Here is a 17385-nt window from a genome sequence, read left to right on the forward strand (position 1 = left end):
CGGGCTCCCTGAGTGGGGAAGCTGGGGAGTGGGCTCCCTTGTGCGCTTAGGGGAAGAGCCCAGCCCAGAAGTAAAGCAGTGATGTAGTTCTTTGATAAGACCCCCTTTTACACCAAGCTGACTGCATCCCATGCCATCTCTCCTCCGTCCCTGGTCTTCTCTGTGCTTCCTCTGCTAATCTCCACCTTCTTAGGTCTGGTTTCCCATGGGTCAGGCCAAGTTTCTCTCCCCTGACAACCCCTGCATCTTCCAGATGACGAAGACAACCCAGAAGGGAGCAATTTCCACAAGGGCCTGAAAGTAACTTTTTTGGAGCTGGGAGCTCTTAGCCAGGAAACCTCCCTCCTGCAGTCCAAGTGCAAGGCAGCTGTGATCCCCAACCTCCCTCCCTCCAAGACCTGCCTCCCCAGGTACAGAATCAGGGCCACTCACTGCAGGTCACAGCAAGAGCTCTCCTTGGCCATCCCCACAGGTAACCAACGAGGAAGTAGCGATCGACTGCCGTCTGGGGCTGAAGGAAGGGCGGCCCTTCGCGGGGGTCACGGCCTGCATGGACTTCTGTGCCCACGCCCACAAGGACCAGCATAACCTCTACAATGGGTGCACCGTGGTAAGGAAGCCTGGGTACTGTCACAGCCCGCCTGCAGGACATCCTGCAAGGGAGCCCGCCCGCACAGAAAGGCAGGCTCAGAGTAGGGACAGACATGGAGACAGGACTCCCAGAACTCTGGGAGGTGCCCTGCAGACTGCCTGCTCCTACTCGATTCTAGAGAAATCCCTCACCACAGTGAATGGACAAGGCTGGCTTTGTGTCCATGTCTTAGGTGGGTGCCGCAGGATGCATCCCCTTGGGCACCTGGAGTCTCCTGTTATCTAAAACGTGGTTCCAGGTCCCAGTGGACACTTGGATTTAAATCCAAACAGACCTTTTAATTCATTCACTGGACAAATGTTTATTGAGTACCAGCTGTGCCCAGGTATTGCTCTTAGTGCTGGGGAATAAAACGGACAAAGTCCTGGCCCAAGTATCTTTTGCAATGTCCCATGGCAGTGAAGACCGTGAGGAAGAAATGAAGTAGGGTGAGGGATGAAGGCCTCTCTGAGAAGGGGACATTTGAACAGAGAAATGCACAGAGCGAGAGAGTGTGGGGTAGGATGCTCCAGGCAGAGGCACAGCAGGCAGGGGCTCTGGAGCGGGAGCAGCCGGGAAGCCAGTGAGGTGGGATAGAGTAAGCAAGGGGGGAAGCGGAGGAATGAGATCAGAGAGGTGGGCAGGGGCCAGATCATGGGGAGCTGCCTCGGCCGGGGGTGCTGTGGGTTTTGCTGAGTGTGATGGGAAGCTGCTGGAGGGCGTTTCAGCTGGGCAATGGTAAGATCTCATTGCAGAGTTAAGAGTGTGCCTTTACTGCTGCAGGTAGAGAAAAAAGTATGTGATGGTGACTGTGGGTGTGGGGCAGAGGGGAGAGAATAGGAGGAAGGAGGCTAGTTAGGAAGTGGGTGGGCATCCAGGCCAGAAGTGACAGGGCTCAGGCAGAGTCGGGGCGTATAGTGGGTCAGATGTTGCACAATATTGAAGGGATGGCTCAGAGGACCTGCTCATGGACCGAACACAGGATGAGAGAGAGAAGACTGAGGGACCACTGCAAGGTGTTTTGCTTGAGCAACTGAGTGAGTGTTGGGAGCATTTCCTAAGATGTAGAATAACAGGGAAGGCCAGGTTTGGGGTGATGCCTGCTGGAGGTGTGGATGTAAGTGTGGAGCAGACAGGGGTGAGGGAGGGTCTGGAGAGCATGGAGTGCACGGGTAGAGCATGAGGCCGGTGCGATCACCAGGGGCGTGGGTGTGGATGGCGCAGAGAGGAGGTCTGGGCTCAGGGGGGAATGTCGTTGAAGGTATGGTGCTCTGCTCTTTAGCGAGGTTCTGGGTAGACGGGACTCCCGGGGGCTGAGGAAGAGGCAAGGATGGCAGCACATTCATCTGGAAAGGGAGCTCCCAGTTCCTCTTGTAGCTTCTGATCCTGTGGATTGCTGGCCCCACCCCAGGATTTCTTCACCTGTCGTCCCTCTCCATGCCCAAGGCTGAGAAGCAGGACGGGGTGGGCTCCTGCCTGCACTCTGTTGTAAGGGCTTCTAGCTGAAACATACAGGAAGGGCAGGCCCTCCAGGGCTAGAGAGGCCGGGAATGAGGGGGCTCAGTGAGGCTATGTGGATTCCAGAGCTTCTAGAGTGTAGGGTGAAAAAATATTTTTTCCAAAATTGAAAAGTATTGTTTTTTGTAATTAAACATTACTCATTGTAAAAAAAAAATTTAATAGCATAATATAAAAAAGAGGCCGAGGGCAGTAATTCATGCCTATATTCCCAGCACTCTGGTAGGCCGAGGCAGGAGGATTGCATGAGTCTAGGAGTGTGAGACTAAGCTGAGCAACATAACTAGACTCTGTCTCTACAAAAAATAAAAAAATACCTAGGTATGGTGGCACACGCCTGTAGTCCCAGCTACTTGGAAGGCTAACACAGGAGGATCACTTGAGCCCAGGAGTTGGAGTTGCAGTGAGCTATGACGATGCCACAGCCCTCTAGCTTGAGGAACAGAGTGAGACCCTGTCTCAAATAAAATAAAATTTAAAAAGCTTACCTGGAATCTTGTAGAGGTAACACCACCGTTGTCAGCAGTTTGATGACCATCTATTCAGACACTCAAATGTGTGTGTGCGCATGTCTGAGTATATGAAATTTTTCACAAATGGGATCACATCATATATACATGCTGTTCTGACCTGCTTTTCTTAACTCAAGGGTAACTGAGGCTTTCTGTGTCAATGGATAGAGACTTAATTTTCTGAGGCTATATATTTATGGCTCTGCCATCATTTATTTAACCAGTCACCTATTGATGGACAGTAAGTGCTTTTAGACGTTTCCCATCTATAAACCACAAGGAGGGGCCACCCTTATTACATCTTTGTGTAGCAACCTCCTTCAGGTTACACTCACATTTATAGGCTTAGTGTGCTAATTGGAAATACTGGTTACTTGGAAATACTGGATTTTGTCAATCTTTTTAGTCTTTGCCCTGCCTGAGTGGCAAAAAGAGATTGAACATTTTTTCCTATTTTTCTTGCCTGTGTTAATTTCATCTTTGTGAATATCCTATTGGTGTCTTTTGGTAATTGTTCTTTTTTTAGGCTGGATGGCCATATCTTTTGACGTTTGTTAAGTATCTTTTGGGATAGAAATATAATTTCCGCCATCTCTGATCCTTTACATTTTACCTTTAGTCTGTTGTTTATGGAATTGGGTCTTAGAGAATGGTAGAAAGCAGAGCTGATGGCCAGTCCAACCCAGAAAGTATGCAAGAGTCTGGTGAGAGCAAAGAAGGTTGAAGACCCCACGCATGCTGTGGAAAGAAATACACTGGGTAGAGAGCATGGCAGCAAAGAGGTTAATAAAGTTGGTGCCATAAAAATGTAAATTTCTGTTGAATGATAAAACACCACAATCAAAATTGAAAGGCTAATATAAACTGGATGACTTATCTTTGAGTTAAGAAAAGCAGATCATAGAATAGCATGTATATAGGATGTGATTCCATTTGTGTGAAATTTTGTATAGCCATACATGTGCACACACATACGTTCAGATGTCTAGATGGTCATCAAGGTGCTAACAGGGGCTAGTAATGTACAGAGCTTCAACTGCTGCAATATTTGTAACGAGTGATAAAGGAATGGTAACAATATACAAAGATGACTTTATATAGATGATAAATGTCTTGCATAAAAATGGACAAAAGGCATAAACCTCACAAAAGAAGAAAGGCAGAAAGTTGTGATAAAGTGTACGTACCAAGGATTTGTTTTAATCAGGTATGGTAAAACATACAGACCCAGAAATGATTATCATGAAGGAAGAAGTTTATGCTCACAGATCCCTAGAAACAGGAGGCACAGGGTGCTATGCTGGGGGTCCACTTGGGAGGTATGTGGGTTGGTCAAGAGGCTCAAGAAGAAGAGAGGATAGCATGGCCCAGAGTCTTTATTGGGTTTGCAGGAAGGAATGGGCCGAGGCAGGGGGTGGTTCCTAGTTGCTCAGTACCTGGCCCTGGGGTGATTTAGAGAAGGAGGAATATTAATTTGGTGTGTGTGTGTGGTAAGGAGATGGCTGGGGGTGTGGGCAGTGAATCAGAGGCTTACTTGCAGCAAACTGTTTTCTATCTCTGTGAATTAACTAGCCTTGGGAGGGCCAGGCAGTCCAGACTCCGTATGCCAGAGGATCAAGAATATATTAATAGAAAATAAGGCTGGGCACAGTGGCTCATAGCTGTAACTCTAGCAGTTCAGGAGGATCACTTGAGGCCAGGAATTGGAGGTTGCATAAGCTATGGTGATGCTGCTGCACTCTGGCCTGGGTGACAGAGTGAGACCCTGTTGCAAAAAATAGAAAAGAAAAAAGGAAAATAGTCAATGCAAGAGTGGATAGTAAACTTGAAAAAAAGCACACTTTGTTGAGAAATGTATACCAACAAGATAGATTTTAATTATGAGCCAAAAATTTTAAAAGAAATTACAGGAAAACTATAGGCAAAAATGTAGCAAAGTTGAAACTCACATTCTGTTGGTATGAGTGAAAAACTAAATCATTTTGGAGGGCAATATGTGGCAGTTCTACTTCACAGAATTTATTCTAAGGAATTAAATATCTTAGAAAATTTAGCTAAAAGGATATTTCAATAAGTATTATGGTAGGGAAAAATTGGAAATAAGTTGAAGTATTTGATAATAAATGGATTAAGTAAACACTATTGATATAGTAGAAGAATACGCAGAGCTTTTAAATCATATTGGGGAGAATATTTACAAGAAAATATTCGTAGTATGTTAAGAAAAAATGAATTTACTAAATGACCATATGCATAATATGCTGTTTACCAGAAAGTAATTGTGTGTGCATGTGTGACCCTAGTATTTACAGCAATAATTTCTAGATGGTGGAATTATAGAGGTAATTCTTATTTCCTTTTTGCTTGCCTAAATTTTCTACAACCATCACATAGAGTTTTTAATAAAAAGAAAAAATACTTTAAGAGCAAAAGGAGGCTGGGTGCGGTGGCTCACGCCTGTAATCCTAGCACTCTGGGAGGCCAAGGCGGGAGGATCGATTGAGGTCAGGAGTTCAATACCAGCCTGAGCAAGAGCGAGACCCCATCTCTACTAAAAATAGAAAGAAATTATATGGACAACTAAAAATATATATAGAAAAAATTAGCCAGGCATGGTGGCACATGCGTGTAGTCCCAGCTACTCAGGAGGCTGAGGCAGGAGGATTGCTTGAGCCCAGGAATTGAAGGTTGCTGTGAGCTAGGCTGACGCCACAGCATTGTAGTCTGGACAACAAAGCAAGACTCTGTCTCAAAAAAAAAAAAAAAGAGCAAAAGGAGGCAGAGTGTTGAGGACAGGGAGGATGGAGCAGGCCTCGGGTCCTCTAGGCCTTCTGAGGACCGTGTGAGAATGTGCGTTGAAAGCTGCAGCGCTCTCTCAGAGTTGGTGGTGCTGTTCTGCTGTGAGCCAAGATGCGTATGCTTACAGAAGCTCTGGGGGTAGTGGCGAGTGTCAGGGCTGGCTGGGTGGCTGGCATTGGAACTGTGTGGGGAAAGATGAGGTTATATATTTGGGGTGCTCACAGCCTTCCTCCCAGGCTCGGTCCCCCAATCCCTGTGTCCTCTCCCCCCCGGCTTGGGGCAGGTCTGCACCCTGACCAAGGAGGACAATCGCTGTGTGGGCAAGATTCCCGAGGATGAGCAGCTGCACGTCCTCCCCCTGTACAAGATGGCCAACACGGACGAGTTTGGCAGCGAGGAGAACCAGAACGCCAAGGTGGGCAGTGGAGCCATCCAGGTGCTCACCTCCTTCCCCCGCGAGGTCCGGCGCCTGCCTGAGCCTGCCAAGTCCTGCCGCCAGCGGCAGCTGGAAGCCAGGAAGGCAGCGGCTGAGAAGAAGAAGCTTCAGAAGGAGAAGCTGAGCACTCCGGACAAGATCAAGCAGGAGGCCCTGGAGCTGGCGGGTGTCCCAACCGATCCAGGTGTGTGGGGGGAGGGCACCCGCCCCCCAGGGGTGACCCTGGTGCTGTCCTTGAGGGGGCCCTCACTCCCCACCCAACCTGCCCTTCCCGCATCATGCCAGGAATTAGGGCCTCTGCTTAACTGTGTCAGTTAGAAAAGTATCTGCAGCAGCCCCAGGACACCACACCTGGTGGCAGGCACAGGGGAAGCAGGTACAAAGAGGGCTTGTTATCTGCAAGGAGCTGAGCTGGGTCTCCGTTTAGTTCGCTCCTCTCCGGGAGTCTGGAGGCAGGTAGGTAGCATCACCTCAGGGCAGGTGGGTGTGCACTGGGGACGGCTGTGTCAGGCGTCTGATTTTCCATTCCCCTGGCCCATCCCTGCAGTGATCTGGACCAGGCACAAGGCAGGTTGGGTGGGTGTGGGGGGTCCTTCACTGAGACCCTCTGGCACAGGGGAAGGTGGGGATGAGGAGAGCTGTGGACCCCGTAAGTGGGGCTGGGCCTGTGCTGTCGGCACCTAGGGAGCGAGTCCAGGCCAGGGCTTGGGCACACCTCAGCACTGCACCTGTCCTGCCTATCCCGAAAGAGGAAACCCCTCAGGGGAAAGAGGAAGTTCTGAGCCCAGGGCCTTTCCGGGCTGTGGGGTTTGCTGCTCCTTCTCCATCTTGCCTTCTCTTTTCCCCAGGCCTGTCTCTGAAGGGTGGATTGCCCCAGCAAAGCCTGAAGCCTTCCCTCAAGGTGGAGCCACAGAACCACTTCAGCTCCTTCAAGTACAGCAGCAACACGGTGGTGGAGAGCTACTCGGTGCTGGGCAACTGCCGGCCCTCCGACCCCTACAGCATGAACAGCGTGTACTCCTACCACTCCTACTATGCACAGCCCAGCCTGGCCCCCGTCAACGGGTTCCACTCCAAGTACACTCTCCCTTCATTTGGCTACTACAGCTTCCCCTCCAGCAACCCCGTCTTCCCCTCTCAGTTCCTAGGTCCTGGTGCCTGGGGGCACAGTGGCAGCAATGGCAGTTTTGAGAAGAAGCCAGACCTCCACACTCTGCACAACAGCCTGAGCCCGGCCTACGGTGGTGCTGAGTTTGCCGAGCTGCCCAGCCAGGCTGTTCCCGCAGACACCCACCACCCCACTCCTCACCACCAGCAGCCTGCTTACCCAGGCCCCAAGGAGTATCTGCTTCCCAAGGCCCCCCAGATCCACCCAGTGTCCAGGGACCCCTCTCCTTTCGCTCAGAGCTCCAACTGCTACAACAGATCCATCAAGCAAGAGCCAGTAGACCCACTGACCCAGGCCGAATCTGTGTCCAGAGACCCTGGTAAGATGGGCAAAACACCTCTGCCCGAAGCATCTCAGAATGGGGGGCCCGGTCACCTATGGGGACAGTACACAGGAGGCCCGAGCCTGTCCCCCAAAAGGACTAACAGTGTGAGTGGCAGCTGGGGTGTGTTCCCTTCTGGGGAGAGCCCTGCCATCGTCCCTGACAAGCTCAGTTCCTTTGGGGCCGGCTGCCTGACCCCTTCCCACTTCTCAGATGGCCAGTGGGGGCTGTTCCCTGGTGAGGGGCAGCAGTCATCTCCCCATCCTGGAGGACGGCTGCGAGGCAAACCATGGAGCCCCTGCAAGTTTGGGAACAACACCTCGGCCTTAGCTGGGCCTGGCCTGACTGAGAAGCCGTGGGGGTTGGGGGCAGGGGATTTCAACTCTGCTCTGAAAAGCAGCTCTGGGTTCCAAGACAAGCTGTGGAACCCCATGAAAGGAGAGGAGGGAAGGATTCCAACCCCAGGGGCGAGCCAGCTGGACAAAGCCTGGCAGTCCTTCGGCATGCCCCTGGGCTCCAACGAGAAGCTGTTTGGGGCCCTGAAGTCCGAGGAAAAGCTATGGGATCCCTTTGGCCTGGAGGAGGGCCTGAATGAGGAGCCCCCCAGCAAGGGTGCGGTGAAGGAGGAGAAGGGAGGCGGGGCCGGTGCTGAGGAAGAGGAGGAAGAGCTGTGGTCGGACAGTGAACACAACTTCCTGGACGAGAACATCGGCGGTGTGGCTGTGGCCCCTGCTCACGGCTCCATCCTCATCGAGTGTGCCCGGCGGGAGCTGCATGCCACCACGCCGCTCAAGAAACCCAACCGCTGCCACCCCACCCGCATCTCGCTGGTCTTCTACCAGCACAAGAACCTCAACCAGCCCAATCACGGGCTGGCCCTCTGGGAAGCCAAGGTGAAGCAGCTGGAAGAGAAGGCGCGGGTGCGGCAGGAGGCGGCCGCCCGGCTGGGCCTGGGCCAGCAGGAGACCAAGCTCTACGGGAAGAAGCGCAAGTGGGGTGGCGCCGTGGTCCCCGAGCCCCAGCAGAAGGAGAAGAGGGGCTTTGTCCCCACCCGGCAGGTGCTGGCCGTGCCCACAGACTCGGCGGTCACCGTGTCCTCCTACGCCTACACGAAGGTCACTGGCCCCTACAACCGCTGGATCTAGGTGCCAGGGAGCCAGCGTACCTCAGCGTCGGGCCCGGCCCGAGCTGCCTCTGTGGTGCTTTTGCCCTCACACCTGGGGGCGGGTTGGGGGTGCAGAAGTCTTTTTATCTATATATACATATATAGATACGCATATCATATATATGTATTTATGGTCTAAACCTCAGAACTGACCCGCCCCCCCTCCCCCCCCCCCCCTTCCCCAGCACTTTGAAGAAGAAACTACGGCTGTCGGGTGATTTTTCCGTGATCTTAATATTTATATCTCCAAGTTGTTTTTCCCTCTTGTTTGGGGGGCTTTTATTTTCTCTTTGTTTTTAAAACTCTATCCTTGTATATCACAATAATGGAAAGAAAGTTTATAGTGTCCTTTCACAAAGGAGTAGTTTTAAATTCCATTTAAAATGTGTATTTATTGGATTTTTTTAAAGCGACAATAGTAATGGTAAAGGATCGGCAGGAAAGGCCATCAGTGCTCATCCCTGCCCAGCCTTGCTGGGCCCAGCGAGCCCAGCCTCGGGCGCTGACGAGGTCGTCTTAGCCATCTGCCCCTCACGAGCCAAGTGCAGACTGTAGCCACCCAGTCCAACCCTCCCGACAGACACGCCTTCCCTTCGGGGAGGGAGCCCTCAGGACGGCCTCTGTCCTCTCCAGTAGGATGGGAGAATCTGTAAAAAAAAAAAAAAAAAAAAAAAAAATCTGGGGTCCCTCTCCCAGTCACCGGCTTGGAGTCAGGGGGCAGATGCACCCCAGGCCAGGCCCCGGAGATGCTGGTGTAGATTTCCCAAGAAACCAGGTTGGAAGTAGACAGCTTCAAGCTTGCTAGTCTCCACACTGAATCCTCTCTGTCCGTTATTTACCGAGTCACACGATGTTACGGTTCTCTAGGCAGCACCTCACGATGGAGCTGGAGTTGCCAGGCTCTTAGAAGCCGCATCCACCACGTTGCCAAGTCAATGAAACCTGGGCTGAAGGAATTTGTCTTAGTGGCAGTTTTTTTTTAAATGCCCCAAAGTCTATGCTGATACTGAAAAAGGGCTACTGTATCTTTAAAAACAGGAAGTTGAACCCAAGCTGTGAAAAGCCAGTGGTGCTCTGTGCATGGGTGCTCTGTGCATGGCGCTGTGCGGAGCCTGGTGCTGTAGTGTTGTGCTGGGACTTTCTTGACTCTTGGGCAGGTCGCGTCCTGCAGGAGCTCAGCAGACCAGTGTAACAGCAGTTAACACATCTGTCCTTATTCCTGGATTTCCACATTGGACAATGGTGCATGCCTCACACCTGAGCCCACCCCTCCATGCTATCATGTGAGGGCAGGGGGCCTACACTTAACAATTTTAAAGTGCAAGAGTCAAAACTTTTTCAGCAGGTTGCTATGATTTTCCTCCCTAATTGGTGCCATTTCTCTATTTCTCCATTTGATCATTTTCTTTTTTCCTTCCTCCTTTCTCCACCCACTTTAACATACCCGTTCTAAAATTCTGGTGCATTCATTCAGTTCTTTGAAATGAGAATGTGGTGCTTAATTTTTGTGACATTGTTGAGAGAGGTTGGGCCAGACAGGTGGAAGCAACACTCATCTACAGAAGTCCAACTTCTTGGAGTGTTGGTTTTTCCTGTGGTGTTAGCAGAAATGATACCAAGCTACCCGAGTGGTCGTGTGTGGTGAACGGGGGGCTTCGTCAGGACACAGGGGAATGTGGCCACACAGTAAAGGACCACCAAGCCCTAAGATACCATCAGATAATTACTGAGCAGTCTTATCCAGAGGTGGGTCTTCGTGAGTCGAGTCTAACAATCAGATGGCAGTGCTAAAGGCAAGCTCCTGAGCTTCCAGGTGCCTTGTATGAGCTGAGAACCGGCCCGCGGGGTGTCTACTGTAACTGTTTGGAAGCGCTGGCGGGGAGTCGCTGTGAGATGTCCTGAGCATTTATGTGGTCTGGTTTTAACTGTAAATAGTGAAAGATTTTTTTAAGCACTTTTGCCTAGATTTAAACAGCAACTTGAAAAAAAGTATGTTTTAACATGTAATTGTGGGAGAAATTGTAAATAGTAGCTGAATATTTAACGTGCTTTGTCTATCCTCCACTTTTACCATATTCTGTAAAGTTGCATTTATTTTACAGGACAAAAATGAAATATTATTGCTTTTGAAATAAATACCCAAGAGCTTATCAGGATTTAGAATTATTCAGAACTCAGATTTATAGGAAAACCTCTGACCTTCAGTTTGACAAGCTAAAGGAAGCAGAGTCTTTAATGAGCATGCTAATTTTCTAGTTTTGAGGAAAATTGGGTCCTTTAAATGCTATTTTGCTTATCGCATCAGTACTTTTATGCAGGTCTCATTTGATTCCGTGCTTAGGTAGATGCGGGGGTGCCTTGAAAACTTCATTTTAAATGATCTTAAGCAAGAAATACAATATTTTACAAAACATTTGGAGAATGTGACCGGCTGTATGACCCGTGGAAGCCCCAGGTTGGCTGTTGGTTTGGAAGGTCCCGAGTGTAACCCAGGTGATTCTGATACTTGGCATGTGTGAATCTTCCTGATGTATGTTAAATATAATCTACCCCTCATCACCCTTCGGTAGCAAAGCCATTAGATGAAAGGAGAAACCAATACAAGCTAAAAGCATGCGATGTCTGTCCCCCCAGCCCAAGCAGCCTTGGTTCATAAATTTCTGGATTAGCAAGCAGGCTGCCGAGGCGAGTCAAGAGGCAGTCTCCATTGGATGTCCCCACACCCCTCAGAATGGTGTTCCAAGAGTTAGGTGGTGCTGTTGCCATGCTCAAGCCCATGCTGATTTTTACACACTACATGTATAACCTACCTCAAATCTCAGTCGTTAAAATTAGCATGCTTTAGACTTATATTTAAAAAGTAACTATGCACAGCTCTCTTTATTCCCCCTTGCTGCTGAAGGTTTCTTAAAGAGAAAAGTCAAATTTTTATTTTTTACTGGCACTATCATTTTTTAAGTCCTAAAGATGATTAACAGACATTTTTATCATGGAAGAAAAATAAAGCCATTGCAACTAAAGAACCTAACAGCATGACCAAGTTTTAGGAGTAATATAGCAACGGAAAACGATGGAGTTTTTAGAGTCATCTCCCCAGTGTGCCCTGTCCACGGATACCATCCACACACAGTGCAAACATTTGGTTCCTCTTTTGCTTTTTGTTTTCCCTGCCTGTTTCATGCAAGGGATGTACTTGCAAAGCTCTGTGCTAAGAGATTTTTAAAATAAAAATCACTTTGCAGCAGGTTCTCACAAAATAACTGGTGCTAGCTCAAGAAACCGTTATCTAACCATCAGAAGTCTTGACTAAAGGTGTTGCATGGATTTTGGGGTTCTTGTGTTTTTGTTGTTGGGTCTGGTTTTTAGCAGGGCCTAAGTTTCCCACACCTTGGCTTCATGGGTACTGCTTTGCCTTCTCACCAAGATGACAATGGTGTGTGTGGAAAGAGATTATACCCTGCCCCTTCTTGGTCCTTCCACCAGCCTCTTTTGGAAACAGTAGTTTGCAGAGCAAGGGATTTTTAAAGCGCTAAAGCAAGGAAAGAAGTAGCAGAGCTTAATTGCTTTGTATCAAACAGCAGTAGGTGTGAGAGGATGGTTGATGAGTAGCTGGTAACCTGATTTCATTGAGAGAAATCCAGCCAGACTTCCTTGAAGTTTAAACACCGCTTGAGATCTCAAACCAAGGCAAAGCTGGTGGAAAGCTATACGATATCCCTGACGTGCCTCAACCAGTATCTCTTTCCTTTTGTTACTGAAGTGTGTTTTATGGACTAGGAAGCATTTTTATGAATTGAAATCGTCTAAATAAAATGGTGCTATGGTGTTTTAATGTGACTGTCCCTGGTCCTGTCTCGCTGAGGTGCTATCAACGTTCTGAAACCACAACCAACCAAAAACAAGGTGGGCTCCAGTCTCTCTTGGCTTTCCCCTCCCCCTCCCCTTTGGTGCTGTCTTTTTAGACCTGTTTACCGTGCTATAATCTGCTCTGAGCAGTTTTTTTGTTCTGTGTTACTGTTCTTCCCTTGGTGGCCAAGCAAAGCAAGGCAAGTTGAGAAGGCAGCTAGCTCTCTTGCTGTGGGTGGGAGTGGGGGTGGGCCCGCCCGACTCGGCAGGTGCTTTGGTGTCATACCTGTCTCCTCAGGCCTGATGAGAAAGAAATGGTGGAGGGATTTGAGGGTTTCGTTTTTTTGTTTTGAGGAGGGAGAGTTGGGTGCTCCTGCCTCTTCTAGCATGGCAGGCATTCTCATAGCCAGGGACACACACTTTCCCCCCGCGGCCTAGGGTGCTAAGCAGACGTCTCTGGGAGTCCCAAGGACACGCCAGAGGAGACCGGGGGGATGTCCTTCCTCGCCTGGCACCAGCCAGGACCACGGTGGCCAGGGGCTTCACTTCTTTGCTCCTCACAGCCCGTGACCCAGCGTGGCTTCTGCCTCTCGTTGGTAACCCCTGGTGTTCAGACGCAAGGAAGGCGCTTTCTTTGCGCACTCGATGCCACTGAGGCTGCTTTTTAGTTGGTGCTAATCTAAAGTTCTTCTTGGGTCCACAGAAGTTATTTTAAAAACTTAACAGGAAGCTCCATTTTGTGTCATCCACTGTCACAATAATTTTTTTTAAATACCTCAAAAACAGGACATTGTGACAACTTCAGTAAAATAGATTCCATGAGGGTCTGAGACCTGTAGGTTGTCCATTTGATGAACGTACTTGACCTTGAAGCATCTGGGGTGGTTTTGTTTTTCATTCTTCAGCAGTTAAAATGGCAGAACGCCTAAAGGAAGGAGCATGGTTGACTCTCTCGTTTTCTTTTTTAAGTCTTGCTTTTGGATAAAATGTGAATTTCCTACGCCCATCTCGTTGAGCTTTGTCAGTCATCGTTGCTGTCGTTTAAAGTGACTCCCTCAGAACCTAGTTTCATTAGCCAGCCGCATCTGCTATAGGACATGGCCAACTTCAGTATACCCTGGACCAAAATAACGATTTTGAGGTGCGTACCCCCAGCATGGGTTATACAGCCCCACGCCACGCGTGCATAGAGAGCCCTTCCCGCAAGCGTGGGGGCCCTCCTCGGGTGCCCCCAGCCCTTCCTCCTGCAGAACTGCTGGCGAGAGCAGAGCAATAGGCTTCTCCCCTGAGCAGAGACCGCAGCACAGAAATGCAAGGTCTAAAGTTGCTTTTTGCCTAAGAATCCGCAAGCAATTTGGCCTACTTCCTCTTTTGCTTCTATTCTGATATCAGGGATGCTTTTTGTAGTGGTATTGTTTGCTCCCTCTTCCCATTTTCACTACCTGTCATTCAGGGGTAACTCATCACTCTTCACGTGGGGATTTCAGCTTAAAATACTAATTGGGTCATTTGAACAGTCCAAATTTTCTTGGTTCTAATAGTTTCTTTTTTTCTTTGAGGGGGAAAAAGGGGGAGAAAAACAGGAGTGATGTCATTTCTTTTTCATGTATTCCAATTAAAGAAACAAGGGCAAGTCATATAGTGGCATATTAATACATTAGACTTAATCTAGAACCCTTGTAGCTTTTTGATGTGTTTTATTTCTTATCTCTTTGAATTCCTGTTTGGTTACTTGGCTTCCAATGGAGGTGAACTTAACAACCATACTTGAATATTCCGTCTTGACTTTGTAAACTGTGGCTACTTGAAATGAAGTTTTATCTGGGGTTGATGGATGAATGGTAGATTTTTGCAATGTCTCAAGGCAATAGGATGTGTATTATTAAACTGTAGATATTCTTAGTACAGTAAATTTATGCTGATAATTTTATTTTGTATAATTTTTACCTTTTTGTTAATATTTTTTCCTTCCACTTTATTGGTTTGCCTCCTGAGCTACCCCTCTTTACCATCCCTTCTCCCCCAGTGTTTCAGTAAATTTAATTTAGGGTGCCTAGAAATTGCAAGTATGTATCCTTTTTTGATTTGTATCTTATTATAATTTACACAAACAACTGGGTTTGTGAACTGTATTACTCCTGGTATCTTTAAAATATTGTGGGTGTTTTAATAAATTTTATATTTATTTTTTGCACTCAAATTCAGTGTGGGTCCTTTTTTCCTCCCCCCCCCCCTTGAACCACGAGTGGAGTGTGTCACATCAGGTACCCTGTAATCTCACCTCTCACCTCTGGTGTAGATGGGGGAATGAAGCCCTCACTGATGGCCGTGGCAGAACCTGCCCTTGTCTCTTCTGCTTCCTGGATAACAGAGTGTTCGAAGACTACTGGCTGTTAAAACTAGGTATAAAGGGGAAAAACAGAGATGGCCTTTTTGTCATCTGTGTTTCTCCAGTTATTTTCTTTCTCATCTTTTTGTCCCTTTTTTCATTCCACTTGGAGATACTCCCCTCCCATTAAAATTAATTTCTGATGTTTGCTAAAAGGTCACCGAATCCTGCTTAGTTCTGATAGCTTAAACACTGAGTCTAGTAGGGAGGGGCAGATACGGAACCCTAGATTCTTCTGTCCTGGGGAAAAGGTTTCCCGTAAGGTCCTATGCCTCGAGCTACCTTTTCTCACTCAGATTGACAATTCTGGTGGTGGCTGTTCTTGAAAAGGGAATATGAATTGAAAGAGAGAAGGGCAAATGGGCAGGGAGCCTCTGCTCCGTCTTCCTCCTTCCTCCTGCTTGAAACGTCTGACTGAAATTGATGCAGTGTTTTTGAAAGAGAAAGACTTAGCAATATCCCAACATCCCATTAGGTCGCTCTAGACAGGAAAGCTCATCTCTGAGGGCATCTGACAGAAAACCCCATGACCTTAACTCGTGCCAGGTGACAGGCTTGGAGGTTTTCATCACCATGTTGCTTTGCTTGCAGAGGAGCCCTCTGGAAATGCCTTGGCACTTCTGGCTGTCCAGGGATCCTTAGACATGTACATTTCACAGACGTGGGGTCACACTGTGTTTTGGAACCTGCTTCCTTCCTCTTTGGGTTGAAAGAGACCTAGTTCTGTCCCTTCTCCAGCCTCTGTCGTGGTGACCCCATCTGCAGGGCCCGAGGGGAGGGCTGGGATATTCCTGCTTCAGCCAGCGCTGATTTCACTAGCAGTTAGCTACAAATACACTTTCATCTCTTATACAAATTCTATGTTAAATATAGAAAAATTAGAAGACAAGTTTTTAAAAATTATCTGAAATCACACCATGAGAGAACCATATCCTGGTTGCAAACATTTTCTGAGAGTGTAAACATGGCCATATGTGTCTACGCATTTTTAAAACAGAATACAATGATATTTTGTGATCTTTTTCCACTTAAAAGATCTTTATCAGTAATACAGACCTACATCTTTTTAAGTAGTTGCCTAGAATTTAATTGTGTAGATACACAAGCATTTATCAAAGTCTTTAAGATCCCAACTTTTTACAGTTACAAATTGAACTAATCTAAATCTGCCCCCATGTAAGTCCCACCCACTGAATTTCTTTCTAGTCTAAGAAACATCCCAGTAAATCCCCCTCCAGCACATGACTACACCACACCCTTAACTCCCTGAACCTTCCTGTAACAAGTTCAGCCCCTACACACCCCCACCCCCACACGCCTCCGTCTGTTCACAACGAGAGCGTCATTATCCATACTGGGATCTCTAGAAATAAACAGCTTGCTCTGGGTGGGATCTGGCTGGTACAAGCCAACCACAGAGATTCCCAGGAGCCCCATGATCTGGACATTTTAATAAATGCACACCAAGGTTTATTAGCTTTTCAAGTAGCTGAGTTTTACTGATGCTGTGTGGCCTGAAAAGAACGTGGTTCCCTCACTTCTCAGTTGTGTGACATAAGATGGGCCATTTCATCTCCCCATGTCATTTTGTCTATAACACAGGCTAATGATACCACATAAGATTGATGGGAGGATCAAAAAATACTATAGAAGTGAAAGTGCCAGGCATTCAGGACATGGCGGGTAATAAAAGCTATCAGTACTCTGGACACAGACAAAACTTCAGGTCACTAAAGAGTCCCTGACTAGTCTTAGACCACACGGTGACTTCTTCCGTGAACTACTGCCAAATCAGGTCCCCCAACTCCAGGCTTTATACATTTTTTTTAATACTTCACACAGCACTTGACATGTAGCTATCTTAATTGGACTGTTTAACCCATCCTCCCTGCCTATTCTGAATCTCAATTTTGTTGAAGTATCAGTTTGCCCTACCCAGCTACACAACTTGATCCACAACCTTCTTCCTCGTTCTCCCACTGATAAGCTTGTAGGCTTGTTGAGCTTGGAGAGTTGTAAGTCACCTTTTATGCCCCATCGTACTCTGAAAATAATAGGCGCTCACCGTCCTGTGGGAGGAAATGAAGCCCTGAAAAACAAAGTTTTGTCAAAATCTAGATATCTCCAGCCCTGGCCCTACTTCCACCTCCAGAAGTCTTGGCAGAGCCCGGCCTCCCTCCTCTGCTGAGAAGCCCAACCTCAGTCCTGTTGAGCTTGCCCAGTTACTCTCCCTGCACTTCAAACTATCTTCTTGTATGTTCACCCTTTTTCCTGCACACTAAGCTCTACTTCTTGGTACCCTCCACCCACCCTGACTTCACTCTGGATGTGCTTCTTCTGTGGAACACGCTTCACCCATCACTCCTTTCTGCATCTGGTCCCCCTCATCTGCTTTCCCTCATGCTCACACCTTTCCCACCCCCCATCCCCACCACATTTCTGCAGGTGTGGACAGCCTCCTGGCTTTAACGTCCACACCACTTACTCGCCTGTCCCCTTGTTTCTCCAGACGGAGGTGTCTTCTAGGACAAGAATCCTTGTCCTCACTGATCTCCCTAAAGCCTTGGAAACCCTCTGCTCCTGGGCTGCACAGCCAGTA

General features: G+C 48.2%; 1 protein-coding gene across 2 annotated transcripts in view; it reads left to right on the forward strand.

The window, feature by feature from the left end:
- The window catches only part of TET3 (tet methylcytosine dioxygenase 3), a 101218-nt gene extending 86621 nt beyond the window's left edge, over window positions 1–14597 (forward strand). For both annotated transcript variants that reach the window (XM_045549892.1, XM_045549891.1), the window contains 3 exons: window positions 473–610; window positions 5744–6080; window positions 6745–14597. In XM_045549892.1, coding sequence (XP_045405848.1) covers window positions 473–610; window positions 5744–6080; window positions 6745–8531 — 2262 coding nt within the window. In that variant the 3' untranslated portion in view covers window positions 8532–14597. The remainder of the gene's footprint in view (window positions 1–472; window positions 611–5743; window positions 6081–6744) is intronic.
- The last annotated feature ends 2788 nt before the right edge of the window (window positions 14598–17385 follow it).

The sequence above is a fragment of the Lemur catta genome, chromosome 4, assembly GCF_020740605.2.
Source record: "Lemur catta isolate mLemCat1 chromosome 4, mLemCat1.pri, whole genome shotgun sequence".
In the NCBI taxonomy this organism is placed as follows: domain Eukaryota; kingdom Metazoa; phylum Chordata; class Mammalia; order Primates; family Lemuridae; genus Lemur; species Lemur catta.